The 11,221-nt window shown below is 34.6% G+C and overlaps 1 protein-coding gene and 2 long non-coding RNA genes across 3 annotated transcripts; 2 read left to right on the forward strand and 1 right to left on the reverse strand.

Annotated features, from left to right (window-relative positions):
• Window positions 1–4,415: 4,415 nt before the first annotated feature.
• On the reverse strand, window positions 4,416–8,250 carry LOC111897324 (probable glycosyltransferase At3g07620). The gene is made up of 5 exons (XM_023893278.3): window positions 8,003–8,250; window positions 6,587–7,114; window positions 6,371–6,501; window positions 5,296–5,650; window positions 4,416–5,200 (listed from the first exon to the last, which is right to left on the reverse strand). The coding sequence occupies exons 2-5, from the start codon at window positions 7,085–7,087 to the stop codon at window positions 4,532–4,534; spliced, it is 1,656 nt and encodes a 551-aa protein (XP_023749046.1). The 5' UTR covers window positions 7,088–7,114; window positions 8,003–8,250; the 3' UTR covers window positions 4,416–4,531.
• LOC122194691 (uncharacterized) lies at window positions 4,968–5,695 on the forward strand. Its single transcript, XR_006184155.2, has 2 exons — window positions 4,968–5,097; window positions 5,194–5,695. It is a non-coding gene; the product is annotated as an uncharacterized LOC122194691 (long non-coding RNA).
• On the forward strand, window positions 8,017–9,285 carry LOC122194692 (uncharacterized). The gene is made up of 2 exons (XR_006184156.1): window positions 8,017–8,146; window positions 8,412–9,285. It is a non-coding gene; the product is annotated as an uncharacterized LOC122194692 (long non-coding RNA).
• Window positions 9,286–11,221: the final 1,936 nt, after the last annotated feature.

The raw sequence follows: 11,221 nt of genomic DNA on the forward strand, positions 1-11,221 counted from the left end.
GACCAGGTGAATTAAAGGCCCGGTACAGGCGGACCGATCACATTGTAGACTCGATATACATGGCTAGACTCGGAGAGTAGACCAGGTGGACTGAAGGCCCGGTGTGGGCGGACCAGTCACACTGTAGACTCGATATGCATGATTGTTCTGTATTGAGATATGATATGAGTATGGTTATATGTGGTTGGTATTTTGGGGGTAACTCACTAAGCTTTGGGGCTTACAGTTGTAGTGTTTTGGTTTCAGGTACTTCAGGAGATCGTGGCAAGGCGAAGGCGTGATCGTACCGCTCCTCATACTTCATGATTTTGTGATTTGGTTATGGGGATACTCTGATGTGTAAACTCTTTTGAAAACAAGTTTTAATAACTTAATTGCTTTTGAATGAATTAAAATGTTTTAAATTGGTGCAATTTTTATGAGTGTTACATGTTCGTTACAGTTGGATTTGCAATTCTACGGGTGCCAAATGTCATTTCTTCCGACGTTTTTCATCGTCGTGTTATAGGCAGTTTAGTATGGTAACAATCATATCACATTTTGCCTTAACTAAACCATGGGTTTTAAGGTAGTTATTACTTCAGTAGTTAATACAAATAATACTGGAGTACACATATACATTTCCCCACTATATTCAAATTGTGATCTTCTCATATAAAGGGTAATATAAAACTATATTTTGGTAATGATAGTCATACTTGGGAAAAGCATTCACTTTTACAAAGAAACAAACATATAAAACAGTCGGGTCTTGGTAGAAGACTACTTTTTATACTAGTAGAAAATATAGGATTTTCTAGGAGTTTTCAAACATATACAAACATTTACATTGATCAATTACAAACATTTTCTTCAAACTTATACACATTAACACTAAATACTTATGAACTCACCAGCTTAAATGCTGATCTACTCTTTCAAAATAACTTGTATTCTCAGGTCACGAGTAGACAGGTACCGATGACCAGGTTTTGAGAAGATGGAGTATCTTCAAGACTCGTCTTTTATTTTGATTATTTATTTTTTGTGTCTTATTACTATTAAAGAACACACTTGTATGAAATTATACTATTAATTCAATGGATGATGTTGTTGTTTATTTACTACTTTGCATTGTTATGATACTGTACATGACGTCCTCCACCCCAGAATGTTTCCGCCGTTCTTGGTTTTGGGGTGTGACATGATGAACCACCACATCCGTTCGGTGGAGTTTTGGTGTTCACCAGATTGATGGTAATTAATATTTATTCTAATTCATTGTATTTCATATTGTATGTATATAAAAAACTATCTTTACTAATATATTTTTTTGCAGGTGTACCTCCCAAACGAAGAGATATGACATTAAACAAGAAAATGCATCGGCTATATGAAGCAAATGGCAGACAACCTCTAAAAATAATATTTGACAGAAATACTTTTGTACCGATTGGGAATGTATACGAATGTTTCATTCGGGAGGTTGGAAGTTATATCTGGCATGACATAGCTTTGGATAAGAACACATGGAAAGAAGTTCCTGAAGCCGATCGGAATGGCATGTTTACATATCTTTCGGTAAATAATTTATTATTTATAAAGTTATATTTAGCATGTTTAATTTTGATTTATTTTGAACTTTTTATTTTTTGTAGACATATTTTGATTTTCAAGCCATTTCAAATGATCCCGATGCTAGAATTTTATGGGCATCACTGAACCATCGGATATGTCTGCGGTATAGAGGCTGCAAAAATATTGCAAAAGGTAAATTTATAGATATGCTAGAGGGTGCGGAGGCAGCAAGGGCTCGACACCCCATGGGTATGGATTCAGCGCGTTGGAGTGCTACTATTGACCATTTCTTAACTGATACGCATTGTAAACGATCTAGTGTAAACAAAGAATGTCGGAAGAAGCAAGTAGTTAAGAATCGTGGAGGGACGTGCAGCTACGATAGTGCTTCTTTCAAAAATGTAAGTTACATGAATGTTTATTCAGTTATAACATATTTTGTAATGTTTATTTAAGTATAACATATTTTTTAATGTTAAACATAATTTGAATAAAGTTGAAGTATTTCACCGTGCACATGTCAATAAACAAGGGGAATTCATTGACCCGTTAGTTGAAGAACAATATGTAAGTTATTATTAATTAAAAATGAAGTAGAATGTTGTTTTTTTGTGTTTGTTTTGAAGTATATTAACAATCTTCGTGAAATGCAGAATGCTTTAGTTGCTGAGGTTGTTTTACAAACTCAGCACATAGCCGACTTCGGTGATGATCTGAACTCCATTGATTGGATAGCCTTATTTGAGAAGGTGTTAGGTGCTCGAAGGCGACATGTGAGAGGCATCGGGCCTAAGCCTTCCGTAGCGGGTACAAGTGCTCCCACCCAGTGGCAGTCACAGTCATAGACACCGCAACCAACACAGGTACTTATTAATTTGTTGTAAATTTTGTTGTTTGATAGTTTGGTAGTTTGTTAGTTTGTTAAATTGTTATGAATTTGGTTGTTTGTTAGATTGTTAAGGACTTAATGTGTTTGTGACTTAATTGTTAAGTAATAATAATTTGTTTTTATAGTATGATATATTTTAACTTATATTCTTACTTTGTAGGATATGGATGTTAACGCTTTTCTCCAAAACCCGACGTTTGTGACGGCAGTTGGAGATATTATCCGGTCATTTAACAAGCAAGTCGGCAATGCGACCAACAACGACGAGGAAAACGATGATGGAGACGACGATTAGTATATATAACTTTATGTTACGGATGATGTTATTATGGACTTAGATGATGTTAATGTGATATATTTTATGTAATGTTATTTGATGTTTTATGTAATGCAGATTTTTAAATTATAAGTTTTATAATTTTATAAATTTTGTATTTTTATAATACAAACTAATATAAAATATAAAATTTATGTAAAAAAAAACAAGCATTAGTGGCGACACCTTTAAGGACTATCTTAAGCATTAGCGACGACACATCTCGCCAGAATATTTGGACGGAGTAACACTGACCGGTATCCGGAATATTATTAGGGACGACGACTGCTATTATCGACAACATGTATTACGGACGACTTTTGAGTATTAGCTATGATGTATTTGCGACAACCCAATTGAGATGACATGTCGTCCCTAATACCTTTAGGGGCGACAATCTTGACTATTTGGGACGCATTTTGTCGTCCCTAAAGGTGCATTTTCTTGTTGTATACCCAGGGCGGTCCTGAAAAATGAAATATTCTTAAAGGCCCAGGACGAACAAGAAAAAAAAGGCCCTTATCTTTATTTTAATTTTGTATTTTTAAATAAAAATATATAATGAAAAAAATTGGGCCCTGTGCAGCTGCCCACTTTGTCCCCCCTCTAAGCCCCCCATGTGTGTACCTGCTACCTGCTACCCTTTATCTGTTAGTTTTGCAGAACACTTCCTTTATAATGTAGGATCCAAGTTCTTTTTTGAAATCTATTGTCACATGTACGTATAATTATAATTTGGTTATAGATGAAGGTACTTGGATGGTGGCGAATGTTACGTGTTTCTTGAGATTAATGTGTACTTTTCGCATGAAAAATCCCGAAAACAGGTTGTGTGTGATTATTTGTTCTCTTTTATGAATCAACAAATGGGATCTTTCTCTTTTATGTGGCTTTAATGTTTGTGATCCTTCTAGGCGACGTTGCTATTGCGGAGGTGTGAATTGGTTGATATTCCTATGGTCGTGAAACGTTTTACTCGGGAGAACAACATAAAGTATAAATTCAACAAATTAGATCGCTTTCTTGTTAGTGATGGGTTGGTTTATCTTTTTCGTAACATGTTGTTTGCAATGTTTGATAGGAACTAGTCGGATGATTGCCCCAATGTATTGAAAAACAAGGCGTTTGAATATGGGCCCACTTCCTTCAAGTTGTTTTATTCGTGGTTTGAGATGCCCAATTTTTGATTTGGTGGTTCGGGTGGCCATGGGTGAGTTCCAGAGTGATCCTAAAAAGGTTTTTCAAGCTTTGAATTTGGCCACCAATATTAAAATGGGCCCACTATCCCACTTGGAGTTGTTTTGTGATCCTTTCTAGCTTAACCCATAAATTATAAATCTAAAAGTTATAAAAGCCCAACAAACAAATTTTAGTTTAACTTATTCCCCATACACTAATGTAATTAGAACATTTAACCAAAATTTTATCCTTTAATACAATAATAATTAACGTCTTATTTGTTACAATAGCAACACACTTCAAATCTCATTAATCATTAATTTTCATCATAAACGACTTTCATCTAAGTTTTATTTATTTATTTATTTTAAAAGTAAACACTTAGTCCAAAGTAACGGATTATAGAATCACTTGATTAAACATATTGAAATTTTAAAATGAAATTCATCCATAGCAGTTATTGTAGCTTAAATATCAATAATCCAATGTGCATATGGCTGTATGATTGATATTTTATTTTCTTATATTTTAAAAGTTACACAAAAAAAATCTATGAGATAAACAAACAAAAAAAAAGTAAATTTTGTATATTACCTAGGATTTACTCTAAACACTCTATTATACCATATTGAATGCAATATCATATGAAAAATATCATACTTCACAGGCTTAACATGCCACAAAAAATGTTGTTGTACCAATTTTACCCTTTCCTGCATAACCAAATACCTCGAATCCGAAATCGACACAAGAATATTCTTCAAATTCGGAACATCTTTCTCCTTCAAAAAAACCGCAAACGATTCCCAATTCAAAACCTCAAAAAACGGAGGGGCAAAATTGTCCGAAATAATCACGGGAACACACCCATAGAAAATAGCCTCCACTACCCTTGGACTATTGACCTCATACCCTTTAGCACATATACAAAACTTGCTAGTTTTCATGTATTCGATATAGTTTTTATTGTTTTTGGATTTTGGGAGTTTTTTGAAGATTTTAATTTCAGGATCTTTGTTTTCCCAGTGGTGTAGGAGAATCGGGCGGAGGTCTCCGTGCATTCGGCCGGCGAAAAAGGCGAGGGTTGACCGTTTTGAAGGGGGTTGACCACCGAATTGTTTCAATGGATTTTTTGATGATTGAATCGTTGTTTCAGGTAATGCAACGTCTTTTCCTAATTCGAATCCTTCGTTTTTGACATCGGAATTGCACATTGCGCGAATGCAATTGTTCATGTATTTCTTTGTTTCAGATGGGGCCTTAAATATCATAAAAATGTAAGCGATTGTGTTAAAAGGGCATTATGATATCAAGGAAAGAGGAATGGAATGAGAATTTCATAGCTTATGCTTACCCAATCGTGACATGCAACAAGGAAATGATCAGATCCAGAAGTTCTATTCCAGAAACTGTATCTTCCAGAAATTAAATCAAGGTATTTCTTCAAATACTGAATTAAGTTTTTGTGAGTATGAGAATCAACAACGTATAATTTTTCTTCCAACATTCTTGAGCTAAAAGGTAAGTAGAAAAGATGAGCTTCTTTTGGTTTTTTAGTGACGAAATGTTTGCTTGCTTTCATGTGTTTCATAAACCATCCTTCAGATGCGTATATTCCTTTTAGCACTGCTTGTGGTTGATGAAATATAGGCTTTTCTCCCTCCTTGTATATGTATACCTTGAGTGTTTTTTCCATTAATTCATAGCTCCTGAATTTAATATTAATAATAATAATAATATGATAATTGTAATAATGCATGTGCACTTGTTTTTTATTCAATGGATGAAGTGTTATATGGGTAATGAACTAATGATGTCTAGTGGGATGAAGTATTGTATATATATATATATATATATATATATATATATATATATATATATATATATATATATATATATATATATATATATATATAAAGATTGTTCATTTCTGGAGTGTAAATAAATGACCATTTTACCCTTATATTAAGATATGACAAACATAGATAATAGACTACAAATCAAACCTTGAAACATTAACATTAAGGGAAATGGAAAAAATAAATGACCGTTTTACCCTTAGATTAAAAATGATGTGATTTTTGGGTTTTGTAAATTTTGGCTTGTGTGTACCTTTTAAATGACCATTTTACCCTTATATTAAGAAATGACAAAAATAAATGACCATTTTACACTTCGATTAAAAATTAAGTTGTAAATTTTGGTGTTTTGTAATTTTTGGGTTGTGTACCTTCTAAATGACCATTTTACCCTTATATTAAGAAATTAAAGATATAAACAAGACTACAACTCAAACCTTGAAACAATAACATAAAGGGAAATGGCAAAAATAAATGACCATTTTACCCTTATATTAAGAAATGACAAAAGTAGATGGCCATTTTACCCTTGGATTAAAAACTTAGTTGTAAGTTATGGGTTGTGTGTACCTTTTAAACCTTGAAACATTAACATAAAGAGAAGGATCAAGTGTGAGATCATTTTCAATGAAAGGAGCATTCTCGATCTGAAATTTTGCATCTAATAATTCTTGATCAACTGCTGAAGACCATCTTGGTTTCTATAAAAACACAAAAAGACACCATTTTTAAAAGCAACAAATTCATATGATTATAATTACAAGTTAAGAAATAAAAAATTCAAACCATTGAACGAAATGAAGCACGATTATGACCTAACATCTCACGCATCTCTGAAATTGTCACTACTTCCCCCATTGTTCCATGATCATTACTTCCGTTAACTTGAGGACCTTCATTTGCAGATGATGATTTATCAAAATCATGGAAAGATTTTGATGTATCTATGTCTATTTTAGGATCACTTTGTGTTGTAGTATTCAATGTTGTTGGTGAAGATGGTGAAATTGATGGTGGAAGAAGAATTGAAGGTATACTAACAGGCTTTGTGTAATTAGATCCATGAAAATGAGTGATGTTTTTAACAATTTGAGGGATTTGAGATGAATCTTTAGGTGGGAAGCTTTCATTTTTGAGTTTTTGAGGACTGTTTGCAGAGAATAAAGATGATATAACATCACCATATGGAAACTCTAAATACTGGAACATCATGAAAACAGCAAATACCACTGCTACAAGGTACACCAGTCTCTTGGTTTCCATTAAAGAATGAAGCTTTTGACCCATTTATGTAACACAAGGATCCTACAACCCCTGCAAGAATACTCAGTTATTTTTACTGGAAATGAATGATTATTGAAAAAGCCACTTGGAATGTTTATTGGAGGAATTTAAGGTGCAAAACTTCTTTAATTAAGAAAGATTACAAACGATAACATTGGATTCTTAGTGTGCCACAATCGAGTAACATGTTTAATTAGCCTAAATTAATGTTAATAAAAAACTAAAAAGTAGATTAAAGTTACTACCTTGTCCCACATTCAGCATAGGATGTGATTTGAACTTGAGCACTAATGTGTTGTTTTTGAGGTTAGAAACATAGAATTGATATAACTTTTGAACTTTTTGAGAGAAATTGCTAATTACATTAAACTTTATCATGTTAAATTATCGTATATAAGATAAAAAATTTGGAAGCATAGCTCTTGTACAAAAACAGAGGGAAGAAAACTACAAATTAACTTCTGTGTCAACTAAAGAAACTTCGAGCGAACTCCCTAAATTTTGCTAGTTAATACATAGTAAAAAAAACTAATTATCAACCAAATTTTGCTCATTAAGTAAAGAAAGGATCAACAAACTCCATAAACACGAAGTAAGTGCATAATAAAGAAACCAAATAAAAACCCTAGGAAAAAAATACGAAAACTTCAATTTATCGAGTGATCCACTTGAACAATCAATTAACATCAAATTCCACCACAATAACTTCCTTCTATCAAAAAATTCAAACCGGAGGAAAAAAGGAATAGAAACATCCCTAATTCAGTAATTTCATCGTTTGCTATTTCAGTCAAAGAAAGTTAGCTACAGATCATAAATTTGACACGTATTTTCCTTTCTTCTATTGTTCAACGATCTTTGTTAAAATCAAAGTAGATCGGCTGATAAGACTAATTATCTACATTTGCTAAGAGTTACCTGAAGGAGAGCTGCTGCCATGGACGACTGATTTGGAAGGTTGCTCAAAGTTTTACGCCAGAAGTGTAGCAGAAGCAGAGGAGAAGAATATATTATTTTGGCTTGATTGAGAAATGATTATTCGAGCCGTTATACTACTTTTAGGTAATTATAGAAGTTTCATATTGGTCCTCCTACTTTTGTTTTGTGGACTTTTGACTTTTTTCGGTGGTTGATTGACACTATGTAAAACGGTTCTTGGAAGCTTGGAAATTGGGATCTTCTTTCCAATTTACAAGGCACCTTAAAAGATCATTAATCAAACTAGATCTGAAAAAGTAAAGGAAATAAACGGACCAACAGTTGCATTGATAATATTATTTATTTATTTATTTATTTTTTTTGTGAAAACGGCAAACAAATTAAATAGAAGCCTGCTCGTAGTATTTCAACGATTACCCCGAGTTCGAGCTCTTTTACACGGCAAACCTAGCTCCTATAGGGATTTTCAGGAAAAAATTCCCTACATGTGCCACCACAAGAAGTAGTTTAAGGGAATCGAATTATCAACCACACGCCCCACATGGGTATAAAACCCGGTGCATCAACCCAACTAGGCTGGACATCACTTGCTGCATTGATAATTAGTTACGAGCAGGTAGATGGGGTGGATGTTGGAGTTTAATTGTCAATCTGTCTAAAAAGTTATTTTTAGGTTTTTATGAATTTTTCCAATGTAGTATTTATTCAAATGGTCTTGGTCTTTACTCTTTAGACAACTCAAATCATTATTAAAACTCCTCATTTCGAAAATATTGTGATTATTTTAGCCTTCTCCAAACTAATGAGGTATGGAGATGGAATAAGATTGACTCTAGGAAATTAAATGTGCTTGCTTGGTGTATTAAACAAGGAAGATACCTTACAATGTCTAATCTCCTCAAAACTGACATTGGATCTAGCTCTACATGCAAATTTTGTAGCGTGGTTGTTGAAGACGAAGATCATAATTTTTGTAGCTTTTTATGGCAATTCTTATGGGAAGAAATTAGAAAATGGTGGCATTGCTTGGGTCCTCTTCCCCCGTCTTCTAGTGAGCTAATTGAGCTGCAAAACGCAATTTGGAGGCCCTTCTGCCAGTGTTGAGGTCCACGAAGCTTGCACGAATTTGGCGAGAAAAGTTTAGATTTTGGCATATCTTTGGATCAATGTTAGGAAGAAGAAAGGTAGAGAGTTGATCGGGAAGGATTGGATTGATGATCCAGTTTTGGAAAGTTTGAAAAGTTTCGTTTAACTTTTTTCTATTGTCCTGATTTTTGGTTTGGCATGTTTTGTTTTTGCTTTAATTTTTTTTTAGCTTCTTGCTAGCTTTTTCTATAAAATCTTGCTAACCGTTCAGAATAAAGAATTTAATTTTTATAACTTAAAGTTCAAACTTCAAACCACAAAGGCACTCAAGTATGCTTTTTAACTCACTAAAATGACATTTTCTACAAGCACCAAAATCTATATCTTCAAAAGTATAAAGTATGCAAGTTATAACTAAAATTTATGTTTTAAAATATTGTGTTAATGACTATCGATTGAATTCTATATAAATTTACTAATACATTACAGTTTTATTCATCAATTAGTATTTGAAACCAATATATGTTTTATTGAATCTAAGTATAAAAATAATTATTAGCATAATAAATCACGCCCATTCACCAATCAGTATTTGAAGAAAAAGGTCCTCTTCTTCAAGGTAGATTTTGACAAGGCTTTTGATTCGGTGAATTGGGATTACTTGGATACGGTGCTTTCCCAGATGGGATTTGGAATCAAATGGAGGGCATGGATGCAAGGATGTCTGGCATCTTCGCGTGCTTCTGTCATTGTTTATGGATCCCCTACAAAAGAGTTCAGCTTCACAAAGGGCGTCCGTCAAGGAGATCCACTCTCCCCTTTTCTCTTTATCACAACCATGGAGGGATTAAATGTGGCAATCAAGTCAGCATGCGAGCAAGGTCTCTTTTTTGGTATACAAACACCCAATGGCGGACCTAGAATCTCCCACCTTTTCTACGTCGATGATGCACTCTTTATTGGCGAATGGTCCAGAACTAACATCACAAATCTTACCAGAATACTCAAATGCTTTCACGCGTCGTCCGGTCTCAAGGTCAACTTCACCAAATCGTGAATGTTTGGTGTTGGCACAGCGCCAGGAGAAAAGAATCGGTGGGCAAACATACTCGGATGTGAGGTAGGGCAACTCCCTTTTCAATACTTAGGGGTTCCGGTAGGTGCCAATATGAACTTAAAAAAGAATTGGAAACCTATAATTGATCGTTTCAATGCAAAGCTTTCAATTTGGAAAGCAAAAACGTTGTCTTTTGGAGGCAGGTTGACATTACTAAAAGCGGTCCTGGGTAATCTTCCAACATACTATCTATCTCTTTTTAAAGCTCCGGTGGGGGTGATCGAATCACTGGTAAAGATCAAAGGCGTTTCTGTGGGGTGGGCTTGAAAATAGTTCCAAAATTCATTGGGTATCGTGGGAGAGAGTCACTACTTCACTGGAGAAAGGTGGACTTGGGGTGGGATCGCTTCGCAATCTAAATATTGCACTTATGGTCAAGTGGTGGTGGACACTAAGAGTGGACAAATCTGCCTTGTGGTGTCAAGTTATCAATGGGATACATAATCTTAAGAAGCGGGCAGCCGACCAAATTTCAAAGAAAAATATATGTGGAGTGTGGAATAATATAACAGGGGCCTCGAACGAAATTCAGAAAGCTGGATTAGAATATAACAATATTTTCAAAAAGGCGATTGGGAATGGACAGGATACACTGTTTTGGATGGATGTTTGGTGGGGAAACGAAACTTTAAAATCAAGGTTCCCGAAATTATTTAACATTGACTGCAGGAAAAGTTGTCGAGTTAGCGATCGTATATCAGACGATGGATTCGCATGGGATTGGAAGTCGGACCCCATGGCACCAGATTTGAACCGAAACCTGAGTCATCTCGAAGCGTCGTTGGGGCAGGCGCGTATATCAAATAGACCGGATACGTGGAGCTACATAATCGGAGTAAATGGGTTGTACACGGTGGAGGCTTTTCGGAATAAACTGGATGAATTTACCCCTATCTTACCTGGTCCTAAAGTCGAATGGATGAAAGAAGTCCCACTCAAAGTACGGTGTTTTGTCTGGAGGGCCAAATGGGGTAGAATCCCATTAGCGCATGCTT

This window comes from Lactuca sativa, chromosome 6 (assembly GCF_002870075.4).
Source record: "Lactuca sativa cultivar Salinas chromosome 6, Lsat_Salinas_v11, whole genome shotgun sequence".
NCBI lineage: Eukaryota > Viridiplantae > Streptophyta > Magnoliopsida > Asterales > Asteraceae > Lactuca > Lactuca sativa.

Bases quoted from the DNA above. Each gene is read 5' to 3' on its own strand.
- LOC111897324 (XM_023893278.3), bottom strand. From the start codon at position 7,087: ATGGGTCAAAAGCTTCATTCTTTAATGGAAACCAAGAGACTGGTGTAC. The intron at 5,651-6,370 runs GTACACACAACC...TATTAAATTCAG, and splicing joins AATGTTTCAAGGTTTAAAAG to GAGCTATGAATTAATGGAAA. The intron at 5,201-5,295 runs GTAAGCATAAGC...ATGATATTTAAG, and splicing joins TTGTTGCATGTCACGATTGG to GCCCCATCTGAAACAAAGAA.